The following is a 25,998-nucleotide window of genomic DNA, read 5'->3' as shown; positions in this document are numbered from 1 at the left end:
AATTCTGCAGGAAGTCTTTATATAATCTATCGCCCTCTTATTTCATACTATACAAAAAATTAGCATTTTATATGCGAGTTTGTAAAGGGTAGAGGAGATTTGGGCAGATGAGAGAGATACAGGCCTGTACCATAACTATTGTATTAATTTGAGTCTCTAGTAACTGTAAGATCATTTTCTCTATAGGTAATATTTTGAAGAACTTCACACTTGTGCCCTTCCTAGCAAAGTAAATATATTGTTAACAGAAACTTTATTTCCATGGAAAATTAAAGTGACACTTTTCTTGGAAAGGAAACAGCTATCTTGTAGAATACCCAGTCCACTTTGGCCATCTAATAAGGGGGAAAAAAATGAGGGGGGGGGAGACCTATTTGGAAAATGTTTCTTCTCCAGCCAAAGGCTGTTCCCAGATAAATGCAATGCTCATAGTACAATTAAAAAAAAAAAAAAAAAAAAAAAACCTTCTCTGAGGAAAGATATGCGCCAGAAAAGGAAAGACAAGGATCGGAAATAAATAGGAGGTGAATGAGTGTATGCGCTCAGTGTGAGGGCTGGAGACAGCAGGCGCAGCGCTGAGATGCTCTAGCGAAAGAACCACCACCAGCAGCAGCAGCAGGAAGTTTCAATGGGGCCGGGCAGAGCATGCGCTCTGCACCCGCGCGGTGGCCTTATGTGGAAGGAGCACCACTTGCGAACACCAATAATAGACCAGCGGCACCAGAGAGAGAAACATGAGCAACAAGCACCTCTTCAACTGTTTCCCCCTCCATCTGAGCCCCTCCTCCAGCCTACATACTAACCACTCCACCCCACCCAGCAAATGGAAGGGCGACTTCTTCTTCCCCTAAGCCTTGCTGCCAAGATGAAGGGGGAAGGGACTGGAAAAGTGGGGAGATGCTTTTCTATTATTCGGGGGAAGGTGGGGGAGAGGGAGAGGAAAACTATGGGGGAGGAGAAATTAACCCTCTGTCCTCCAAAGTGGAGAAGCTGAACCGACTTCGTCCCCTAAAGCGAGAATGGAGGAGGACCCCCTCCTACAGGGGAGGAGCAAACCTCCCTACCCGGAGGAAGGAGTTTTGGGGGTTAAACCGGCCCTCGAGTGGAAGCGGAGAGAGACGAGAGACGACTCTCTCGGGGGACTTCCCACTAGAGGGAGGGAGAGCTGAAGTGTCCGCTGGCCTCCGCCCACCCAGGTGGAGGGAGAGAAAGGGGCGCCCCTAGAAGATGAGCCCAGCCTTCCCCGAGATGGTTGGGAGGATAGTGGGAGGAGGGGAGGGAGCAAGGGAGAGGAGGAGAAAAGCGCAAAGCTGGCCGGAACCTGCGCTCCCCTTCCCCCGCCACCAAGGGGGAGAAGGGGTGGGGAACCGGCCTCCGCCGCGGGGTAGCAGTCCCGGGGGCAGCTGATCAGCACAATGACCCCTCCCCGCACCCAGCCCACACCTAGCCTGTGACGCCCCCACCTCCGTTCGGCGCCCAGCCGAGTGGCCCTAGGGGGCCTCCGCCCCGCCTCCTCACTGCTCAAGACCCCGGGGGCTGGGCAGAGAAGACAGGCCGGGCGGAACTGCACCCCACGGGGAGGACAGAGCCGCGGAGGCCCGGGGCGCCCGTAAAGAGCAGAGAGAAGAAGCGTGCCAGGGCCGCTTCCCGCCGGGCGTTCGGGCCCCTCGCTTACCTTCTCCGTTGCCGACGTCCGGCGGCGGCGCCTGCAGCACCCGCTCCAGCTCGGGGAACGGCAACTCAGGCAGATCGAGCAGCGGCCCGTAGCGCTCCAAGAAGGAGCACACTACGGCGAAGTTGGGGCACGAACCCGGGCAGCCCGGAGGAGCCATCGCCGCCGCCGCTGCCGCCGCCGCCGCCATTTTGAACTGGAGGATGGAGGAGGAGGCGATGGGGGGTGGAGGGGGAGCTGGGGTGCCGAGGAATGGCAGGACAGCCTTACAGACGACAGGAGGCGCTAGCGAGTGGACTCCCCTGCGGATCCGAGCGTCTCAGGCACCGCGTCGCGATCCCACAATACAACAGCGGCCGGGAGCAGTAGAGAACCGAGTCAGACCGGGGAAAGAGAGGCGCTTCTTGCCTTTCACTTTCCTCCCTCTTTCCTCCCCCTTCCCTCCCTCTACTTTGTCCCTCCCACTTCGGGTTCGCCAAAGCCTCGTGTGACAGGGGGAATGAAAACAAGGGAAGCTGGGCTGGGAGGCGGGCTGGACGCTCTAGAGGCGGGACTCTTTAGGAACGGTGACCAATAGACTCGGAGGGGGCGGAGCTTCGGGCGACTACTGGCGGACCGGCTCACGCCGGGCGGGGCGACTGGGGGAGCGCTTAGCCCAGGGGACCTGAGCCAACCAAGGTGAGAGGTAAAGCACGGAGCCGTTTGGGGTCGCAACTCCGTGGAAAGAGGGCTTTGGGTGAGTTTTGAGGGGACTGCGGGAACTAAAACTGGCCACGAGATAGTGGCGGAAGTTGAGAACAATCAGAAGCAGGAAAAATAAGAATTAGGGGGGCGGAAAAAGCACGATCTGGGAGAAGGTTGAGGTTAGGGTGGGACCTTCGTGAGAAGTCTCTGCGGAAGCTTGCTGAAGTGTGTTGCTCTCTGCTGGGGTACAACATTCTCGGCTTTGCTTTGGGAAGAGCAGGATCTGAGAGTTCTGGGATAAGAGGGCCTGAGGGAACAGGGCTCCACGGGGATCACCAGTCTGAGGAGTTGAGGCCCTGCCAGAAGATCAGAGTCTAAAGGGACCAGCCTCTGCAGAAAGAGCAAGGTGTGAGAGGACAGACAACTCTGCTGTGGTTGCCAGGATGTGGGGTAAAGGAGCTCTGTTGTAGCACTAGTGTCAGAGGGGACAAGGTTTTGGGGGGGACCAGGGTCGGAGGGTGTGGCTAAGACTCAAGTAATTAACACAGAAAGCGTGATAGGAGACTTGGTGGAAGAGCAAAAAGTTTGATAGGAGACAGTGTTCCGCTTCGTTGGGGGCAGCAGTGAGCATTCTCCCACAGAGAATCTCAGAAAACTTTCAAGGATGCAAAATGGAATGTGCAGCTCGGGATGCAGTGTACATTACGGTTAGGAGCCTGAGCTTTATATTAAGCCAGACTTGAGTCCTAACAGAACCGCTTCGTGACATGGTGGAAGATTCTTCATTTTTGCGAACCTCTGTAAAGTAGGGGTGATAATAGTACCTACATCACAGGGTTTTCCTAGGTATTTCATAGTAAATTGATTAGCACAGTGTTCTGGCACATTGTAACTACTTTCAAAATATTAGTTGCTATTGAAAAAAGGCGTTCCCAAAGTTTAGATTAAATTCAGCTATAATCTGTACAGTTTACCACTTTGAGCGAAAATTTTCAGTGTGCATTCGTACTTCAGTACTATTAAACTTACATAGCACCTACTTCCTAAAAAGGATTTGAAGCAAGGTACGCTATCAACCATGTAAAACAGAACAATTTATGATTAAGGAAAATAAAGAAATTTATAGGCAAATAATTATATTGAGAACAGAGAAAATGCATACCACAATTAAACATTGAATTTTGTTCTGTGTTTTTAGGTAAAAAAGGAAAAACCATAATAGTCTATGTCATTCTCATTAGCTAAAGAAAGAAAGAATACCCATTTATCAAGAGAAGAATTCAGTTGTAAGGGGAATCAATATTCTAGGTAATACTTGAATAGTATACAAATGCTTTTTGAGGGAAAAATGTTCTTGTGAAACATCAAATATTTTGAATATTCCACTCTGAGGAATACTGATGTAAGAAATTAAAGTCTATACAACAATGTGAATGTACTTCAGGCCATTAAACTATGCACTTAAAAATAGTTAAAATGGTAAATTTTATGTTATGTATATTTTACTACAATAAAGAACGTAAAGTCTTACTTTAGGAAAATGTCTGTGGTTGTGAGTTTTTATTGCAAAGGGAAGTTTTAGTTTAATATGTGGTAAAATATTGTTTTTAAGCAACACTGAAAAGAAACACAAAACTAAACTAATATACATTGGTAGAACTCTCAAACTCCCAAGTATATATCTCTAGACCTGGGGAGCTGAAGCCTCAGTTTAAGAAAAAGCTGACCCAGAACACATCTTTAATAACAACTTTGCAGAAAAGATACAAAAAAACCTCCATAAGATTGTTACTTAATTGACTTTAAATAAGAGGCAAGTACACAATATTAAGTATAATCATACCTTTGTGAAGGAATTTTGATGGAAAGAACTTTCAAACCAAAAGAAAGATTTAATTATAGCATTATGTGAATCTTACACCCCACCCCTCCCTTTTTCTATTTCTTTGCTTTCAGATTTTCCAGCTCTTCACCTCCTGCTCTCCCATGAGGCTATAAAATAACATTGTAAAACAAACAAAATATAAAGCTTTATACTGTAGTTTTTTCCTGTGCTCACAGTTTTTCAAAGGGGACCGACAAGGTTAGAGTCTCTGCATTGTTAATCCAGATTGGAATGGAAACAGAGTCTTTGGGCATTAAAAAGTTATATTCACCCAAAAGGTAAGAGATGTTTTACTACAAAGCAAGATTTAGATTACACCTTCACTAAGTCTATTCCTGAAAAGAAATTAAATGACACACACACATTGTATCACCATCTCTTCTGTCATGGAAGAAATGAAACAACTTCTGATAAACATAGCATGAATTTGTACATAGAAAATTCTAAGGAATCCACAAAAAACTATTAGAACTAATAAACAGGTTAGCAGGATTAAAGATAAATACTCAAAAATCAAGTGTATTTCTATACACTAAATCTAAAATGAAATAATTCTTTTTACAGTAAAATCAGAAAGAATTAAAATTCTTAAGAATACATTTTTTAAGCGTAAGACTTAAAAATTTAAAATATTGTTAAAGGAAATTAAAGACCTCTAAATGGGAAGACATCCCATATTCATGGTTTAGATGACTTACTTTTGAAAAAATGGCAATCCTCAAATTGATGTATAGATTCAGTGCAATCTCCGTCAAAATCGCAGTTGGCTTTTTGTAGAAATTAACACATTGATCCTTATATTAATATGGAAATTCAAGGGACCCAGAATATCTTAAATAGTCTTTTATAAGATGAACCAAATTCAAGGGCTCATACTTCCTGGTTTCAAAAGTACTACAAAGCTACAGTAATCAGGACTCTGTAATACTGTCATAGGATAGCTACTATGGACTGGATCGTGTCTCAAAATTCATGTGTTGAAGCTCTATCCTCTGATGTGACTATTTGGAGAGAGGGCCTTTAAGGAAAAATGGAGGTAATTAAAGTTAAATTAGACCATGAGAGTCGGGCCCTAATCCTATAGGACTGGTATCCTTAGAAAAAGGAAAAGAAACCAAGAAAACTCATGCACAGCACTTATGCGCAGAGAAAAGCCCATGTGAGGACAAAGCAAGGAGACCATCTGCAAGCCAGGAAGAGTGGTCTCATCAAAAACAAACCCTGCTGGCACATGAATATTGGACTTCCAGCTCCAGACTGAAAGAAAATGAATTTCTGTTGTTTAAGCTACCTAATCTGTGGTATTTTGTATTCTAGCAGACTAATACAGAAGTCTTTCTCAACACTCACAATAATTATTTTACTTACCTCTTTTCAAAAACAACCTCATTTTTTAAAGTTACCTTTTAAAAATTACCTTATGGTTATATATGTCTTCTCTAGTATAATATTAGCTCCTCAAGAACAGGAATTGTTTTTTATATATTTTATCTTCCTCCTATAGCACCTAAAGCAGTGCTTATATCCTTTGTTATATAATACATTTTAAAAATTGGTATTAAGAAGTTAAAGCTGCAAAAATGAATTAGTTACTAATGTTAGGCAGAAGTACCACTTTGTTATTATATTTATTTGGAGATTAAATACAATTTAAGGAAATGTATATAGGTGCCAAATTGACAAGGGGTGGACTGTGATGGTTAATTTTATATGTCAACTTGTCTGAATTATAGTATCCAGTTATTCAATCAAATGGTAAGCTAAGTGTTGCCATGAAGGTGTTTTGTAGATGCAGTTAACATTTACAATCAGTTGACTTTTAAATAAAAGAGATTATTCTTGATGTTCTTGGTAAAGGCTTCATCCCATCAATTGAAAGTCCTTAAAAGCAAAACAGGTTTCCTTGATGAAGAAGAAATAACACATCAATAATGCAGTGACAAATTCTGCCCAAGAGTTTGCAGCCCGCCAGCCTGCCCTACACGTTTTAGCCTGGCCAGCCCCCACAACTGTATGTGTCACTTCCTTGAAATAAATCTCTTAATATGTATAATCTACTTGTTCTGTATTTCTGAAGAACCCTGACTGATATAAACCCCTTTTAGTTATTGTATTTTTCAATGCCAGAATTTCCATTTGATTTTTTTTTAAATGTCTGCCTATTGAGATTCTGTATTCATTGAATCATTGTCACCATAATTTTGTTTAATTCTTTGTACATGGCTTTCTTTAGTTCTTTGAATTCATATATAATAGCTTCTTTGAAGTCTGCTAAATCCAACATATGGGAACACAGAGTATCATTTGATGAGTGTCAGTCACACTATTTGTTTCTTTGCATGTCTCATAATTTTTTGTGAAAACTGGACATTTTAGATAATATATTATAAGAAGTCTGGATTCTGATTTTCTCCCCAAATATTCTTAGTATATTGTTTGTATTTAGTCACTTGTCTAGGCTACATCTGTAAATTCTGTCTCCTGTGCAATGTGTGGATACTGAAATCTGTATTCAGGTTCTTTTTATTTTTAAGGTTGGCTTCCTAGGGGTCTTCTCGGTGCTATATAGCTTAGTGTTCAACTAAAGATTAATCAAAAGTTGTGTTCAGATACCTCAACCTAGTAAGATTTTCACTCTCTACTGATGAATCAGTGTGGACTGGGGATTGTATTCATTTTTCAAGCTGTTTTCATGTCTTCCCTGGCTTCCTCTTGAGCCTTCTCATTTCTCCACTTTGCATGCTCTAGGCGCCACTGGCCCAGAATGTTTTCATAACTTAGGCCTACTCCTGTCTTTGATACATATGGTTATAGCTTTTGGTCCACTCTGGATATATGGAGAGCTTATCAAACCCATTATGGCTTTGTCACCTCTGGGAAATTTCTGTTAAATCTCTGCCTACTCTGCCAATCCATTGCTTCCCTCAAACAAGCTCACAGTATCAAGGAAGCTGAGTGGTAGTTTCCTTGCTATATTCACTTGCAACTAAGATCATAGTTTATACTATAATGCTCCAAATCAAGTGAGCCTCCTCTCGCTGTGCAGTAAGACTGTTGGTTTTCATGCCCTGTTCCAACCAAGTTGAACCTCTGTGCCAGCAGATCCCATGTGGGGGCATGGGAGTAGTCCCAGGCCAGAACAACAAAATAACTCACTGTCTTTATCTGAAGGTCGGTGGTTTTCATGAATAAACACTTTCAGTTTATACTATGCCTTTCCTATTATTTCTAGAGTGCCAAGTGGTTATTTTTGAAAGTTTTATCCAGTTTTATAGTCATTTTTTGGGGGAAAGGATATGTCAATCTCTTCATTCCATCATGCTGAAGTCAATAACCATCTTTTAATATTATCTCCAAAAAAATATCCTGAGAACTCCCTCCAGCTTCTGAGAAGTAATTGTAGAATAGTTTTTTGGTTGGATGATTCAGGATCCCAAGAATAATATTTTACTTTTTAGACCTCCAAAGAAGAAGTGATGACTACATAAATGAGAAAGATGCTCCATAACTCACAGAGGACCAGGGGTTACTATTTTGTATATAATAATTAAAAGTATATTTTATATATAGTATAGCTCTTATATTTTGGAGCTGTTTCAACCTTACTTTATAACTGATTTAGTATATTTTTCTTTTAATTTCAGATTTCAGCTAAGTTCCTTATGTCTTCCCCTGAAATTGCTTCCCTTTCATGGGGGCAAATGAAAGTACAAGGCTCTACTAAAACCTACAAGGATTGCAAAGTGTGGCCAGGGGGAAGTCGCGCTTGGGATTGGAGAGAAACAGGAACCGAGGTAAGCTATAGTGTTTGATTGACTAAGGCTAACCAAGTGATTTCCAAACTCCTAAGTGATTTCCAAACTCCTAAGCTATAATGGACCAAGTGAAAAGTAACTCTTTCTCTGTCTCTCTCTTTTGAGATATAAGTCACGTACCACTAAAGTCCCCCCCCTTTTTTTTCTAGCATTTATTTGATGCTAAATTTATTCCTGAGCCATAAGTTTTTGTTTCTTCAGTTTCTTCTGGGATATCTTTTTCTTCTGTGCAAACTCCTCTTCTGGTTTAGGAACAATATGCTCTTTTTCAGTAAGGGTCATCTCAGTGTGGCAGGGAGAACTCATGTAGGCATTTATCTGCCCATGAGCTCTGTAAATTCTGTGCTGCATCTTAGGAGCTTTGTTCATCTGAATGTGCTCAATGACCAGAGACTCTAAATCTAAACCCTTAAGTTCATATTACTCTATGCATTTTTAAACAAATGTAGCAAAAATTCAGCACTCTTTTTTGGCTACCAACCCCATATTCAGCTGCAATGTTTGGCCTGGGCATATCTACCGACGCCACCATTGTAATGACGGAATGGCACACATTGCTTCTATAAAGTGACATCCTTCAGATACTTGGTGGCTTTTCAGATATGCATATAGTTGGTGGCCTGGATAGTTTCATGAATGCTTTTAAAGTGAATACCAAGATTTGAACCTCTTGATTTGTATGATTTCGTGGGGTTTTCTGGGTCAAGTGAATAGTGAACCATTTTCAGAAGTCACCTCAGGCTGCTTATGGGAAAAACTAAAGTTGCCTTTTTAAAGTATGCAGTTCAAGAGACTTTTTATTGTCATAAATTTCTGCAATAGTTACCACTAAAACCAGAACATACTATTACTCCAAAAGGAAACTCTATAACTATTAGCAGTAGCTGCCATTCTCCCCACTGCCCCCCGCCCCAACTCCTGGCAACTACTAATCTACTTTCTGTTGCTATAGTTGTGCCTATTCTAGACATTTCATATAAATAGAATTATTTAATTCTCTTAGGTATGTACCTAGGATTGGGTTATATGGTAACTCTATGTTTAACCTTTTGAGGAACTGCCAGACTGTTTTCCAAAGTAGCTTCACCATTTTACGTGTTAGATTTTAGGAATGTGTGACGTTTCCAGTTTTTCTAAATCTTTCCTCACCAACACTTACTATTGTTTTTGTTTTAATTATACCTCTCTAGTAGATGTGAAATATTATCTCATTGTGGTTTGAATCTGCATTTCTCATATGGCACTTCTTCCAGTATTCTCAGTGTGCCATTCCCAAGGTAGTCTCCATTCCATGAGTGGAAGTTAGGTGAAAGAAGGGAACCCCTACCTCTCAACCACACTCACTGAGACTTGGCCTTAGCAGCAGAAAGCCTGGGGGCAGGACATGAAACACTGAAGTCCTGTCCCTCCCAGGAAGAAGCCCTTCCAGCAGGGAGCTGAGAGGAGATATAGCCCTATGTTCTTCGCTTCAGCACTCTGAAGAGGAGTCTCTACTTCACAGAGCTGGGATCTTTCTTTTAATACTGCAAAATCTCACCTTTCCTACCAAATATTTATAGATTTTTTTGGATAGATGTTTCCTCATTTGCTGTTTACTCATGGGACCATTTCCAAAGGTTTGGAATAGTTTTATCTTCTGGGTTTGTTTGTTTTTCTTTTATTATTTAATAATTTTCACTTAAGAGCAGGTTGTGGAGCTCTTCACACTGTAGTGATGGTAGTTGATCCTTCAGTTTTGAAGGATAGTTTTGCTGGATAGAGAATTCTTGATTGACAGTTTTTTTTTTTAATTTTAACACTTCGAATATGTCATCTCACTATTTTTTGGCTTCATTGGTTAATAATTAGAAATCAACTGTTTTATTAAAGGTGCCTTGGACTTGGCAAGTTGCTTCTCACAGCTTTCAAAGTTCTTTGTCTTTAGCTTTGGGCAGTTTGACTATGATATGTCTAAGTGTTAATCTCTTTGAGTTTATCCTACTTGGAATATTTTGAGCTTTATGGACATATAGGTTGTTGTTTTTCCTCAGATTTGGGGAGTTTTCAGCCATTATTCCTTCAAATATTTTTCCCGCCCCTTCTATCCTCTCCTGTGACTCCAATTATGAGTATAATGTATGTTTTTCTGGTGTCCCACAGTTCTCTGAAGCTCAGTTCATTGTCTTTTTTCTTTCCTTTTTCTCAGATTGGATCATTTCAATTCACTAATTTTTCAGTTTTGCTGATTCTTACTTGCTGTTGAGACCCTTCAGTGAAATTTTAAAGCTAAGCAGGGTCAGGCGTGGCTAGTACTTGAATGGGAAACCACCTAGGAAGGCCAGGTGCTATAGGCATAAAAAATTTTAAAAAATAAAAAAATAAGAGATCATAAGATGACAAGGTCCTTGCAATCTGTGAGGTCAACCAAAGGTTGCCTTGCTTAAAAAAAAAAATTTTTTTGTTTTTGTTTTATTTCTTGTACATCTTGTAGCCGCCAGCCCCAAAAGACACACAGACCACCAGAACTCAGTGAGTTATAGGAAACACACTCTTTATTTAGCCAGCTGGGTCTGCCAGGGGTACACAGACCCCAAATTAAGCAGCCCCAAAATGTAGAGGTACAGGGTTTTTAAGCCCAAAATCCCATTCTTAATTCTGTCTAAACACAAAGGTCTATTTTTTTTCTATTCACTACCTGTTGACCCACAGGTCGGGTGTGTAAGCAGGGATACAAAAGCAGAAAGCTTATTGTTAGAATGTTATGTTCCGATAGGTAATAGCCTGTGTTCCCATGGCAATCGCCAAACAGTAATTTTCCCAGCCAGCACATACTTTTCAACTCCATTGAAACATTTCTATTTGGTCTTTTAAATTTTTTCTCTTTATTGATATTATCTATTTGGTAAGATACTGTTCCCATACTTTCCTTTAGTTCTTTCGGTATGGTTTCTGAAACAATGATTGGAGAGAGGTTTCTTTACATTCCTAGAAAATAGGTGTTTGTTTGTTTGTTTGTTTGTTTACAATTTGAGGTGTGCAGTCAACACTCAGGTAGACAGTTTAACCCATTTCCTATTTAGAAAAAAGTGCAGCTCACTGCCAGCATTAACTTAATTTTACATAAACATGCTCTTTGTACCAAATCTGACTGGTTTTCAGAGTGAAAATAAAATATAAAGACTGTTCTTGGAGTTATTTCTTAACAGAACTTGTCTCTAATCCTAATGTAACAGAAATGTATACATAAATCGGATTCATCAAATGAATCTAACAACTGTTCGAGAACAATGTTAACATCACTTGTAGGAATGCTACATTTTCTAGGATTTGACATTTTCATCAATCAAAATTACTATATTTTGTAAATGGAAATACCACTACTAAAACCAGAATGGTATACATAGAATGATGTCATTTGTTTCTAAAAGATATCGATATACTAGAGTGATTCAAAAATAATAATAACAGCAAGATATTTCGTGGCAAACTTTGGGGGTAAGGTTAGGACTGTAATCCGTGAGTTATCTCAGGGTAAACCCTGCAGCTGCAAGTACTACTACCAGCGAGTTTTCTCGGGGCAAATGGGAAATGGGTTAAAACTGCTGCTTTCTTGCTTATGCAAAGTCTCAGGTTTAGCCAGGGTTCTGACCTTACGGCTTTCATATATTATTCCTGAGCATGTACACAACCTTGGACATTTGATTGGCCTTTTCAATATCAAGGTTCATATCAGATCTTTTCAAAGCCCCCTGTGGACATCTCATTTCCCAGTTTTCCTTTTTGAGTTTTTTAATTAACCTCTTATTTGTCCTGTAATCTACTTTAGCAGCTGTGTTGTTAAACCGTCTCCAACTGTTTTTGACAAACTTCTCTGGGGGAAAAGGTGGTTTGCACTGGCAAACTCCAAGTCATATCAGATAAAGGCAGCCTATGAGTGAAGTCTTTTGGGGAACCAGCAGATAGGCCAAATAATGACAGTTCTCTGGGATTGGGAATTTGAAAGAGCTTTAATCCATTATTTCACCTTATGTGACCGGCAGACTGGTCCTTTTCACTGTGATTGTATGTTGTTGCTTTTCAAGGCTACCACAAACTATGGACGGGATAGATTGGAATAAGGCAAGCTAAAACTGCACAAAGCTCATTCAGCCAGTTTTCTTTAATAAATACACCCCGAATTGCTGGAAAACTTTATTAATTTCCAATGTACAGAAAAAGTTAATTCTATTTTTGCCAGTGTTTTCATTGCTTTTATGGAGGAGACAATTTTTAAAGGTTTTTAATAAACATTTTTACTGATGTCACTCAGAAGTAACTATTTCAGATTCATATTCAAGCAGTGGTGTGCTGGATGTGGCTTTCACCGACTCATAAGAACTGATTCTTAAATTTTCAGGAATTTTGTAAGCCAGTTTTTAGACACAGCTATTATTAAATCTACTTAAATAAATCATTTAAAACCTAGGTAATACTGGATGTGAGGGTGATCTGGCTTCAACATCTGTCACCCCATTGATCACCAGGGTTGATTCGGCTGATCTGGCTGAACAGGTGTCCCCTTCCTTCCTCACCGCTCCCTGTGTGTCTGTCCTGAAGCTGTACGCTCTGTCAAAGGGACGACCTTCCTGGATAGAGGAGGGGACAGTTCTTTGGTCAAGGATATATGAGTAGCTGCTCTCCCTTGCTAGAGCTTTCAAACAAGCTCTCAAAACATAGGCAATATATACTTAAAATTCACGACTTCCTAATTATTTTACCACATTCTGTGCTCTTAAAGTTATTTACATCTGTTATTTGTAAAGTGAAAATACTATGTGCTACTACTCTACTGTACATCGCTTACTAACTCTGCATTCAGTGATGTCACATCAGTATCTTAAAAACATGTATTTTGAAATCAGCATGATGGGAATATTTATATCACAGAAATTGGAAAACACTACATCTTAAGGTTTTTTTGGTCACTGAAGTTTTATGGCTTTAAATTTTTTTATGGCTTTAAAAATTATTATACGTAAGTTTATTTTATTACAAATTATAAAGAATAATAGACCTATATACTCAGCATTCAATTTTAAAAATAAAATCTTAGAAATACAATTAGATCCCTTTTCCTTTCCCTCCTTCCTTATCAGTATCCTGAAATTCCTTTATACTTTTCAAATATTCATATATATCCAAAGCAATACTTTGCATTGTTCTTTATATTCAAAATTTTATATTAATGGTACCATCTATTGTCCACTTTGTTGCTGTTATTTTGTATTGAGGTTTTTTTTACACTTTTTTCCCTCCTTTTTAGAAGGTATACATTGTACAGTAAGTCCTCACTTAATGTTATCAATAAGTTCTGTGACTTAAAGTCAAATGACATATAACAAAACCAGTTTTATCATAGGCTAATTGCTATAAACAAGAGTTAAGTTCCTACAGTATCTCATCAACCTAACGAAATGACATCGAATGAAATGATGTTATTTAAGGACCTGCTGTATTTCTATTTGTTTAGTGGTTATCTTTAAAATTATAATATATTATGTTTAGCCATATGAAACTGACATTTTTGTTGGTTAATATTGTGTACATAAGAGCTGAATATCAACATTTTGTGTAGTTCATCCTACTATCTTAACAAAGTCTAAAATTGATTTTTATCTTTACCTCTACTTCCCTTTCATCACTTCCCTCCTATCTTACATGTTGTTATCCAATAATTTAGTTTCTTCAAAAGTAGATTATTTTCTTATACTATTTATTTTATTACAATATTTTATTTTTTAATTATTACAATCAATGTTACATGTATACCAGTCTCCTTGTTTATCATTCCTTCTCTTAATGTAGATCTTTTGGGATCAATTTTTTTAATTAATCTTTTACAAATTCCTTTATTGAGGATCTTTTGATGAACTCTCTCAGTTTTCATTTGTATATAAAGGTCCTAATTTTTCTCATTTTTCTTGATATTCTATGTTGACAATAATGTTTCCAGCACTGTATCAGTGGAAATCCTGAATGGTCTGGTTATGTCCTTGACATTTATTCTGACAAAGATTTACATTTGCTTCTTAGAATTCTACTCTCAATCTGGGATTACTAGTTAATTTCTTGTCTGTGGACTTCCCAGACCAACCTGATAGTGTATATGTGAACCCCGAACTGATGTGCAAGCAGGTTTGTGATCATAAATTCTCAGAAGAGCTTTTTTATCCCCACAACCAGCACAGCTTAGGCTGAAGCAGACAGGTTTCCTTGTCTTTTCCCACTTCCAGTGGTTGGATTTTTTTTTTTTTTTTTTTGGTCAACCTTTTTACTGAATATGGGTTTAAAAAGGATACTTTGCACAATTTGTAGGGTTGTGAACTATTCCAGTGTTCCACCTTGCTCTTATCTCCTAGTCTCAGAGTGTCTCATAAAAGACTATGAGAATGGCAAATGCCCCAGAGTTACTTTAGTATCAGCTCACCATTCTGATTTTCAACTCCCTCTTCACTTTTAGCCTCTGGGAATGTCTCTCTTCTTTCTGCAAGTTCAGCTTTACATTTCAAGGGACATTTATATTTTATTCAGCATTTGTAAGCATTTTATTAAAGGACATTTTTCAGGTTTAATAATCTACCTCATTGTTCTGCATAGAAAGGAGTCATACCTACCTAATCAGACCCCACATAGAAAGAGAGCCCCGAAACGCACTCTCTGTTCATGCCTTGATGTTGAACCACGTGCACTCACTGTTTTGATCCAGACACCTAGTTGCTTATTGGCTACCAACCTGGATCTAAAAGGAAGGAATATATCTAGATTGGTAAAAGAAATTGGGAGGGCATTGAGATGCAGAAGGAACATAATGAAAAGGCTGATGAATAAGTGTCAAAATGCTTGTGAACCAAATGATCTCAGTCGATTGTTTCATAGAGCGAAGCAAGAGAGGTACAAGCGTATGGTTGACAGTACCCGCAGAGCTTAGTTTACATTTTATGCAGTGGACAAGGCACAGCCACCTTAGATACTTACGTAGGAGACTGATGTGCCTGACAAAGATTATCCAGTACTATGGGTTTAAGTTAAATTGGAGTACTAATTTATAATTTATGAGTATGCCATGTTGAAGAAATTTTTTTCCTCAAATATGGATATCAGTGTATATTGTATTTTTCCCATATAAGACTATGATTGATATTACCATTAACTTCATTATTTAAGGAAACTTAACCACAAAGAAGTATTAACTTAGGCACAGAGCTAGAAAAATGTGAAATCAAAATGTGAAATCGAGTAGTGCACCCAGGTTACATTCCCATTTTATTTCCCATTCCTTTCTACTTCATCATGATTCCTCTTACAAATTTTAAGATTAAAACTTACAAAACTGTTAAGTGTCATTAATGATTATAGAAAAATCAGAAAGGTTTGCTATAAATTTAGTTTTTATCTTATTAAGTTTCATTTGTCAGCAGGATATATAAGAGGAAGGATTCTAGAACTAGTTGGAGAGATTAGAACTGGGAAAGCTAAGAGGAAAAGCTGAGGTGTTGATCTATATAGCTCATCTGTGTGGAGGCAGAAGGGCATAGGATCAAAGCTATCAAGCCTCAGAGTCCTCATCTACAAAATGGAGATAATTTATCTGCCTCATAAGAGTTGTCCTAAGGATTAATGCACTGTGCTGGATATGGTGCAGGCACTCAATAAATGAAGCTATTATCATTAAGTTAGTATTAATGTGGATGAAAATGAGACAACAAATTTATAAACTATTAAGGAGGTGAAAATGAAGGGTAAGGCCATTTGTTAGGTTTAGCAGGTCAGAGAGAATTCTAGCATGGATAAATGGATACATGTGGTGCCATTCATTGAGGTTGGGTAGATCAGAGGAAAAACAGATGTGTTTGTGTGTAGGGCAGAGGTTAGTTGAGACAATGATTCACCCTTTTGGAATACATCGAACTTATATTAAGGCATCTAGAGAGAAATGGTTAGTAAGACTTTTAGATCCATAGGTCTGGGCACTATAACATTTTAGCTGGGTAACCTTAAACAAGTTATATAGCCTCTCTGTGCCTCAGTTTAATGAAAGGAAAATAATAATGTCTGTTTATTATGAGTTGATGTAAAAGTAATATGTGGGTTGGGAAGAATCAATTTTTAAAATGTATGCAACTTGCCTTGCTTATGCAAATTTATTCTTTCCTTTCTCTCAATCAGTATTTCTGTGTGATTCATGGATCTGTTACATCAGAATTACCTAGAGACCTTGTTTAAAATGCATGTTTTCTTTATCTCACTTCCCCAACCTATTGAATCATAATCTCTAGGGGGTGAGATCTGGAAAATAATGTACTTCAAAGAGTTGCTTTAAATACTAAATGTGTTCATCTTTGTAAAGCATCTATCACGGTGCCTATCACATAGTAGATACTTGATTAATTTTCTTCTCTTTCTTAGTTACCTAGCACAATGCCTAGTACCTAACAATGCTCAAGACTTAGTTTCTCCCCATGTTACTATAGAAGTAACCAAATTGCTCCTCTGGCTACTATAAAAATGATCAAATTGCTTCTTTAAAAAGAGTCTTAGACATGAAACACTCTGATTTGTAGATCAAATGCTGCTTGATAGTCAATCTTTGAGGGAAATAAGTGTCTGACAGTGTTTAGGGAAGTTCTTATTACTTGGGACCATTACAATTGTTTATGCCATCAACCAATGGAGATATTATCTCTAGTTATTTTTTATGCTCTAAATATATAGTAGTAGTATTCAGCTATTCTTTTTAGCAAACCACCCCAAAACTTAGTGATGAACACTAATAAGCATTTATTATCATGCTTTGTAGATCCTGCTGGAGCAGCTCAACTTCAAGCTGCAGTCGGCAAGGTGGTTAGGTGGGCTCTACTCTGTATGTCTCTAATCCTCCTTGGACCACCAGGCTAGCCAGGACCTGTTCTTCTCATGGTGATATCTGAAGCTCACAAGGATAAGCCTCACTGAGAAAGTACATTTCAAGGCTTTGCTCACCCCAGGTTCACTAACATCAGTGAGACATAGAAATATATTCTGTCCACAGTAAGAGGGCAAAAGGAGTGAATATTTGCTGAATAACCATCCAAACGATCAAAATGATCAATTGCATGTTGGACATCTACATATGAATTATTCCTTGGGCAACTCAAACTTAACATATCCAAAGCTGACTTCATTGCCTCTTTCCTACCTCCCCACCCTCTGCACATCCAGGTACTTTTTTACGTGCCCTACCTCCATTAACAGTATCACTATCCATATAGTCACAGTCACTTAAAAGAGAAACAGCAACAACAATTTTTATTTCTCCATTTGTGTACATTTGATTTGGCCTCAGCAAGGTCTTTCAAATTTACTCAGTCCTCCTGCCTCAGTTTTCTTACCCGAACTATGTATGGCATCAGTCTCCTACCTGGTCTTCTACCTTTTCAGGTCTGTCTTCTGTTATAATTTCTAAAAGATAAAGTTGGTCATGTCTCTGTTCTGCTTAGAAAACCTCAATGGCTTTTTAAAGACCTCAAAATTAAACAAGATAGGGTTCAAGGCCTGTTTTTTTATGATACAGTTCTAAATTCTTCTTTCAGTCTTACCCCCCTTATTTCATAACACACATCTGAAGACCTAACTATCCCATACCAAATACTTATTGCCTTCCAAAACTACCATGATCTTTCATTCTGTACCTTTTGTGTCTTTGCTAAAACAATTTCCCTTACTTGGAATGACCTGCTCCCCTTTGTACGTGTTGAAATCCTATATATATATCCTTCAATTCCTAGCTTTTGCATTATCTCCTCTATGAAGCACTTCCTCAGAATCCTTGTGTCAATGAGCTGCTTACTCCCTTCTCAGTATTTCTGTAATACTTCCTGCCTCTATTTTAGCACTTAGTGCAGTTCACCTGTATTATACATAGTGTGTATCTATTTCCCTCACTAAGTGGTTAACTCCCTAAGGGCAAGAACTGTCCATTTAGCACAGAGCCTAAAGTAGCTCAATAAATTTTTACCACATTGGATTTTTCATTATAAGGGTCATTAAATAAATTTTTAAAAATATTTTGTGACATTCTCTCTGAGGTAGGATAACATGATTCTTTTTTTCATTAGTTTAAGAGGGGAGAGGGGAAAATTTTATAGTGATTATAAAATAGAAATATGAAACAAATTTATTGTCTTCAACTAGTTTTCTTAGAAATAATAATTACTACCACTTTCCAAATCTCTACCCATCATTAAAACTATTGCGTAACTGGTCAAATATAGTTTTTCCACTGTCACACAAATATTTTTTGGAACCAAGTTTGAACCTGAGTCTTACAATGAAGCCCATAGTTTTCTAATGCAAAACTTACAAAATAGCTGCATGAATAGTATAATACACACCTTCTATCTAAATTCTCAAGTTGTTAATATTTTATCATATTTTTCTTGTTAAACGTACATGCACATATGTGCCCACACACACACACACACACTCCCCCCAATCATTTGAGAGTAAATAGTAGATATATTTCAAGACTTCTCTCCTAATAACATTAACTCTCCTACATAGCTATAACCATTATCACAAGGAAGGATGTTATCATGATACAGTATTTTCTAAAATACAGTCTATCCTCAAATCTTCTCATAGTCCCTATAATATCCCCTATAACTCTTGTTCGTATTGTAGTTTTATTTTTATATGTAATACAGGCAGTAAGTATAAAGTGGAACGTAATTCTCAAAATGTCGTACAGTCAACCAGACTAGAGGTTCTTGTGCTCCAGACAATGTTCTTTTGTTTCTTCATCTAAAACCAGTTCCTCCTCATTTTTTCTCTTTTGTGACGTTGATAGTTTTGAAGTGTCTGGGCCAGTTGTTTTATAGAATAGTCCATGATGTAGATTTATCTGATTTTTAAATTATGATTGATCATTTTTTTTTTTTGGCAAGAATTATTCACAGGGACAGATTCCAGAGATCCTCTAAGCTTCATTCACAGAATATACTTTTATCAGCAACAACCAGATAACAGCATTGCTACTAACCAGTTATCCTCACTTCATTTTGGCAGAAGGAAATGCTTCCTTGAAAGTGTAATTTAGGAATGTTTTCTTTTCAAATTTGACATAAATAAGGGGGAAATGTCCAAGCCATATACGATGCCACTCTGTTATTTAACCAGCATCGTCGGTATTAGCTGGACATTTTCCAACAATAGCTTTCCCCCAAGAAAAAACAGTAAGCCTTTACAACATTATGTGATGTAAAGCCTCTTAAAGAAGAGGAACAGAATTGGACAGTAGGAAAGAGAGCCTTACTGATGTGCCTCCAGGGACTGGAAGAAGCAGAGGAGGAGCTGTGGCAGGTTGAGGACGCCTCAATAACAGGCCTCTGCACAAAGCTGCGAATAATCATCCACCAAATGCCTGGATCCACAGGCTATTGCAGTTATCTTTCATTGCTCTGTGTTGTGACACCCTGGGCCTGCAGTATAGCACGCAGCAGCCAGATCCGTCACTTGAGTTCTGTTGATTGGCAACCCTGATGGGCTGCTGCTGTGTCCAGGCTCTGAATCTCCAGATGATTATGGTTTTGCACTCTCTCTTGCTTTTTTCTGAGCTCTGGTCTTATTTCCTTACACTGGAATGTGAGCTCTTAAGAGTCTGGAGATCCTCACAGTAGTTGCCATTGTTAAATTAAGGAATCATTCAACAATTCAGGTAAATGCATTTAATTAGGAAGGTGAAGCTCTCTATCCCTGATTTGTAACTCTATTAAATATTTACCTTGGCCATAGCCCCAGAAAAAATTTTAGGTTCTTCATATCAGCACTGTTCAGCTCAGAGTGAATCTAGGATTGATCACAGAGCTGTGGAACTAAAAATGGAACCTAATCCAATCGTCTTACATTCTTTAAGAACCAATTATTGTAATCGAGTGAAAAAATATCCCTTTTGTTTTGCTTTTAAAAAATTTATGAACCTAAATAACTTTATAGAAAAAGAATCTAATCTCTCCCAATTTCTTCTGATCTTTGTGGAGAGTGGGCAAAGCTGAGGGCAGAGATACTGTTTAGAAACATCTGGGCACTAGCTCTGCACCTTCTCCCAAGATGAGGATGTACCCTTGCTACTGATGACTTTGGTTCATTCTTTGACATGAATAGAACACTCTGATAGTCTCTAAAACATAAGCTCCTGCATTCTAAGTGTAAGTTCCTTAGGAAGGTGCTAATGAGGTAAGTCTGAATATAAGAGTACTAGTGAGAGAGACTGGCTTTGTCAGCTCTAGAGCACTCACTAAGTGAAGAATGTCAGCAGCCGTGCATACCCCACAAAGAATCAAAAGCCATGGAGAAAGCCAGCAAAGATATACTGCATCTGTTCCTGCTTTGTGTAGCCACCTAGCTTCTGTTAAGTTTTGTTTACATGTCTAAATCAATCAGGAAGTGTGTGGCTGTATCTGATCTCTTCCTGCTTTTTATTTTTTATTTACTTTTAAATTTCCTGTTTATTTTGTAATAATTTCAGACTTAGAGAAAATTACAAGAATAGTACAAAGAATTCTGGTTTTTACCCAGGTCCAAATGTTAACACTTTATCATGGCTTCTTTATCCTCCTCTCCACTGATATTTTTTTCTGAACTATTGCAGATATTATACCCCTTTACCCCTAAATACCTGTATTTTCCCCAAACAAGAGTATTCTCTTATATAATCACAATACAATGATCAGAATCAGGAAATTGACATTGATACAATACTATTACCTAACATACAAATCTTATTAATATTTTGCCAATTGACCTAATACATGTGTCACATATATTTGTCATATTAATGGGATCATATAGTATGTAGTCTTCTGAAACATTGCTTTTTTCACTTAGCATCATATGTAAGATTCATCCATGTTGTTGTATCAATAATTTGTTCTTTTTTATTGCTGAGTAGTATTCCATTGTTTGGATTGTAATACAGTTAGTCTATTTATCAGTTCACCAGTTGAACATTTGGGTTGTTTCCAGTTTGAGACTATTACAAATAAAGCTGCTGTGAACATTCATGTACAGGTCCTTGTATGAATATGAGTTTTCATTTCTCTAGGATACATACCCAGGAGTGTGATTGTTGAGTCACATATGTTCAATGTTATGAGAAAATGCCAACTTTCCCGCTACATTTACATCTCTCCTAGCCACCTAAAATGAGAGATCCAATTTGTCTGTATCTTCATCAGCATCTGGTATCTCATTGTAATTTTAACATACATATCCATAGTTATGATATTGAGTGTCTTTTCATGTTTTTCATGGCCATCCATATATCTTCTTTGGGAAAGTATTTAAATACTTAACCCATTCTTTAAAATCATATTGTTTTCTGATTGTTATGTTTTGAGAGTTCTTTATATATTCTGGACACAAGTCCTTTTCAGATATGTGATGTGCAAATATTTTCTCACAATCTATAGATTTTCTTTTCATCTTCTTCACAGTGGTGAGAGAGAACATGCTATGGTTGAAGAACTGATAGAAAGTCTATGTGACTAGAGTAAGGAACATGAGGAAAGTGATAAGCAATGAGATTGGAGAGGCAGCAGGAATTTACAGATTATGTTAAGGAGTGTGGCATTTGTTCTAAGGAAATAAGAAGCCATTGAATGCTGTTAAGCAGAGGAGTGACATGACTGGATTTGTGTTTTTAAAAGATCCTTTTGGTTACAGTTGAAGAACGAATATTGAAAAAGGCTAAATTGGTTTACGAGACCAGTTGGAAAGTTACTGCAATAGTCCAAAGTGATAGCGGCTTAAACCAGGGTAATATCAGTGGAGATAAGAGAAAAATGGACATGTCCAAGAGATAACAAAGAAGTGTCTGGTTGGTACCATTATGTCCAGTCCTTGAGGGAAATGTTTAATGTTTCAACATTATATTTGATGTACAGCTATAGGTTTTTCTTAGATGTCCTTCATCTAAGGAAATTTCCCTTCTAGTTTAGTTAGAACTTTTTAAAAATCATAAATACATTTAGTTTGTTAAATGTTTTTTCTTTATCATCAGTTGAGATGATGACATGCTTTTTTATCTTTACTCTGTAGTGAACTACATTGATTTTTTAATGTTGAATCAACCTTGAATTTACTGTTTTGTTGAGGATTTTCATTAAATGTTTAAAAGAGAATTTGTCAGTGAAGTCATATGTGTTATTTTGTAGCAGCTCTTTCCTTATACCTTGTCTAACTATGATTAGAAGGTACCCCTTCCACAACCACGGCATCAAGGCCTACTTATTCTAATATTTCAAGAGCCAGTTACAAAAGCATGATTTCCCTGACAACTTCCCATTCATAGCACTTCTGAGATTCTCAACTCTTATTTTATCTCATCTTTTTGTAACTATTTCCATATATTTACTAAGCTTACCTGACTAAAACTTTTCCAAGGACTATCTGGTTCATCTCAGTATCTCCAGTGCTTAGCGCAGGGTGCAGTGCAGAGTAAGCGCTCAGTAAATGCTTGTTGACTGAAGAAAGTAATAGAGATAGACAAATCAGGGAAGGAAAGCTTTGTCTCTCTGAGCTTCAGTGCCGAGAGTGTCATCCTCGTGTAGACACATAATAGGTAAAGTCCAGTAGCTGGGCTGGTATTCACAAACTCTAACTCCCATATCCCCTTTGCTGAAGTGGAAGCAGTTCGGAAGTCACCATCCTTTAATGTTGTATTAATGTTCATTAAACACCTTACCTTAAATATCCCTAGAAGAATCTGGGAAAACTTTGATAGGTAGGTTGGAAAGCATCAATAGAATTTTTCCTGGAGCGAGTGGGAAAGGGGCTCAGAAAAAGGAAATAGTGTGGGGGACTCTTATGAAATCTTTCCACAGTCTCACCCAATTTTGGCATGTTGTCCGAGTGCTTTATTCTCCCACCTCATCTCTTTCTTTCTACTCCCTCACCTGTCAATTATACTCTAGTCATACTGAACTACCTATAGTTCACTAAATCTCTCTTTCCTCTGAGCTTCTGTACCCGCAATTCCCTGTACTTGGAATGCCCTTTTCCCTGATTTTCTTTAACTTGGCTAATTCCTGTTTGTCCTTTAGGTCTCAGCTTAAATGTCCCCTCCTGTGGGATGCCTTCCCTGACTGCCTACTCTGACCCTCCTTTTATACATGCAGACCTAAGGGGAAAAGCCTTGCAATTGAAAATCTACCTCCATAAGCAGAAGGCAGAGAGAGACTTAAGAAAGAGGCTGGTCACTCCAGTCTGGTAATTAATAGAGTTTATAAAGAGAAACTTACATATGAGGCATGTCGTGGGCAGCTGCAAGACAAAATGGATCACGTACCACTTGGCAGGCGTGAGAGAATTATATAGGATAAATGGAGGTGGGGATGGGAGAGTAATTATGAGGACTAGTAAGTGAATGCTACCAGATACAGGAAATTACTTTACATGCTTGACCAGGTCAGCACAACCACCTGTCCCAGGAACCAGCACATAGTAAGGGAGGGCTGCTGATTTATGTCAGAATGAACATGAATTATGATCAATTTCTAAGGGGGGCTGCAGAAAGCAGCCTCCATTCTGGCCCAGGTCCAGCTTGTGGGACAGTGGTCATGTCATGGAAATCTCTCTTTCACATACCCCAGGTGTGAATTTGGTGCTCTTTCTCTGTTCTAAAACACACTGAACTTGCTTCCTTGTCGTACTTGTAAAACTATTTAAATTTCATTTTAGTCTTCTTTCACTAGACTTAGAGCTCCTTAAGGGCAGCACTGTATCTTCTGTTATTCTCAGGGCCCAGAACAAAGCTTGGCACAGAATAAATCTCAATAAACATTTCTTCAATTGTATGAATGGGTGAATGAATGAATCCCACAAGAATGCCAATTGCAAAGAAAGGTTAAAAGAGTGGGTGGCTGTATACTTTTTCTTTCCACACCCAGCATTCTCCTGGTGTGCAGCCTGCAGATGTGGAGGAAGTTGTCAAGAAGGGTGTGCAGACCCTTGTGATTGGCCGAGGGATGAGTGAGGCCTTGAAGGTAGGTATTGGTGAGCATAGCATTCATGAGGATAGTTGCTGATCTTTTGGATCTTTACATTAGAGATAAGTCTTTCTTGAGAGTTTATAGATCATGTACTCTCATTTTGTTGATGAGCTACTGGATGGCTCAGGATAAAATAATCACTTCGTACTACTGTCCTCATCAGGGTTGGAGTCTCTAGTCTCTACCTAACCTTGGACTTGTATTATTGCAGCTATTTCTCAGAAATTCCCCAATCTTGGAATTTCTCAAGCTCTACAACTATCAAGATATATTTGGTTCTTTAGATTTTTATAGTACTTTTTATTTCCTTGTATGCATTGAAGTTATGTTTTTCCCCTTTCTGAAAAAATTTTTACAGAAATAATACATGCTTATTGTAAAAGAGTGCAGAAATGTAGAAGAAAACAGTGAAAGATTTCCCCTCCCCAGTCTCCACACTTAGGTATACTGATACAATTTTCTATGCATCTGCAAATATATACACTGACACATACAGATACACGTAAATACACTTATGATCATTTTTACACTAATAGGAATACACTATACATATTATATTTTGTAACTTTGTATTCACTTACATTACTATATTATATTATGGGCAGGCAGCCTTTCATATAAGTATATAGAGATCTATCTATCTCATTCTTTATATAGATGTCCTAAAATCCAGTTCCTTACTGATGAAGGTGCCCTTTATTTACATTTTTTTAGTTTAACTTAATAATCCCTATCTGTAAAGCTGCTATTATAAAATTTTTCAATTATGTTTGATATAGAAAAGTAATATAGGGCATTTAAAAATATTTCAGAAATTTTCTTTAAAAAAAAGTCTTTAAAAAAATATTCAGGACAAGCCAAAGTTGAGAATATCTAATAATAGCTGCCACTACTGAGAATCTTTCATATAAATTAATTTACAAATATTTATTCAACACTTCCTATGGGTCAGACATTATTCTAGGTATGGGGGACAGCAAGATAAAATAAACAATCTACCCTCATGGATAATTAAAAAGTAGATAGTTTCAGATCATAATAAATACCATGAAGAAAATAGTGACTCATGAGAGGCTTCTCTGAATGGGGTGGTCAGGAGAGGTCTTTCTGAGAAGACATCTGAGCTGCATATACATACATTAGTTAATTTCATCCTCACACCAACCCTATGATACAAGTATTATCATCCCCATTTTATAGGAGAGGAAATTGGGGTTGAGACTTCAGATAGCAGGCCTATCTCTTGGTTGGTACATAGCAAAGTTAAAATTTAGACTCAGGATGGGTAGACTGACTCAGACATTTAACATTTACATAGTTTGGGCTCTGCACCATGGTAGATATTTTTCATACCTTAGGTAAACTGGTTCTCATACCACCCCTGTGAGCTAGGTCTTCTTATCCCTATTTCCAGACATGGAAACAAGGGCTCAGAGAATTTAATTCACTTATCCAAGGTCATACTGCTAGCAAGGACTAAAATCCAAAGCTGACTCCAAAATCAATGCTCTTTGCATTTCACCTGGACTATACACAGGCATATGATAATACTTCTGTCAACTTCTTAGAAGCCTTTTTGACTCCTTGGGGCTCACTGCCAAATTTTTGACCAGTGACACTCCGAGTGACTTATGAGTGAGTCGTCTCTATCTAGTTCTGCAGAAAGGAAGCCCTGGGGGGGGCCTTTCCTCCTGACTTACTCATCTTTTTCCTCCTTCCCAGGTGCCCCCATCAACTCTGGAATACCTTGAGAAACAAGGCATTGATGTGCGGGTCCTCCAGACAGAGCAAGCAGTGAAGGAATATAATGCCTTGGTTGCTCAAGGTGTTAGGGTGGGAGGGGTCTTCCATTCCACGTGCTGATGGAACCTTAGGAGAATAAATCGCTAAGCAACCAGT

General features: G+C 38.4%; 2 protein-coding genes and 1 pseudogene across 7 annotated transcripts in view; 1 reads left to right on the top strand and 2 right to left on the bottom strand.

Annotated features, from left to right (window-relative positions):
- RSF1 (remodeling and spacing factor 1) overlaps positions 1–2,106 on the bottom strand; it is a 111,200-nt gene extending 109,094 nt beyond the window's left edge. For 2 of the 3 annotated variants that reach the window (XM_016161494.2, XM_016161496.2), the window contains exon 1: positions 1,676–2,105. In XM_016161494.2, the coding sequence (XP_016016980.2) occupies positions 1,676–1,862 (187 nt within the window). In that variant the 5' untranslated portion in view covers positions 1,863–2,105. Of the gene's footprint in view, positions 1–1,675 lie in introns of all 3 variants that reach the window. The other variant, XM_016161495.2, reaches the window with a different exon arrangement.
- A 151-nt stretch (positions 2,107–2,257) lies between these two features.
- Positions 2,258–25,998, top strand: AAMDC (adipogenesis associated Mth938 domain containing). 4 transcript variants are annotated; one of them, XM_016161510.2, is made up of 5 exons: positions 2,315–2,408; positions 4,313–4,519; positions 7,886–8,035; positions 23,998–24,093; positions 25,822–25,998. In XM_016161510.2, the coding sequence occupies exons 3-5, from the start codon at positions 7,904–7,906 to the stop codon at positions 25,960–25,962; spliced, it is 369 nt and encodes a 122-aa protein (XP_016016996.1). In that variant the 5' UTR covers positions 2,315–2,408; positions 4,313–4,519; positions 7,886–7,903; the 3' UTR covers positions 25,963–25,998. The 4 variants fall into 4 exon arrangements, with proteins under 4 accessions (XP_016016998.1, XP_016016995.1, XP_016016996.1 ...); XM_016161511.2 differs by having other exon boundaries at positions 2,330–2,350; XM_016161512.2 differs by lacking the exon at positions 4,313–4,519 and having other exon boundaries at positions 2,258–2,350.
- LOC107519164 lies at positions 8,197–8,804 on the bottom strand (annotated as a pseudogene).

This window comes from Rousettus aegyptiacus, unplaced genomic scaffold, assembly GCF_014176215.1.
Source record: "Rousettus aegyptiacus isolate mRouAeg1 unplaced genomic scaffold, mRouAeg1.p scaffold_m13_p_5, whole genome shotgun sequence".
Classification (NCBI taxonomy): Eukaryota; Metazoa; Chordata; class Mammalia; order Chiroptera; family Pteropodidae; genus Rousettus; species Rousettus aegyptiacus.
This window is presented reverse-complemented; position numbering and strand designations above follow the sequence as displayed.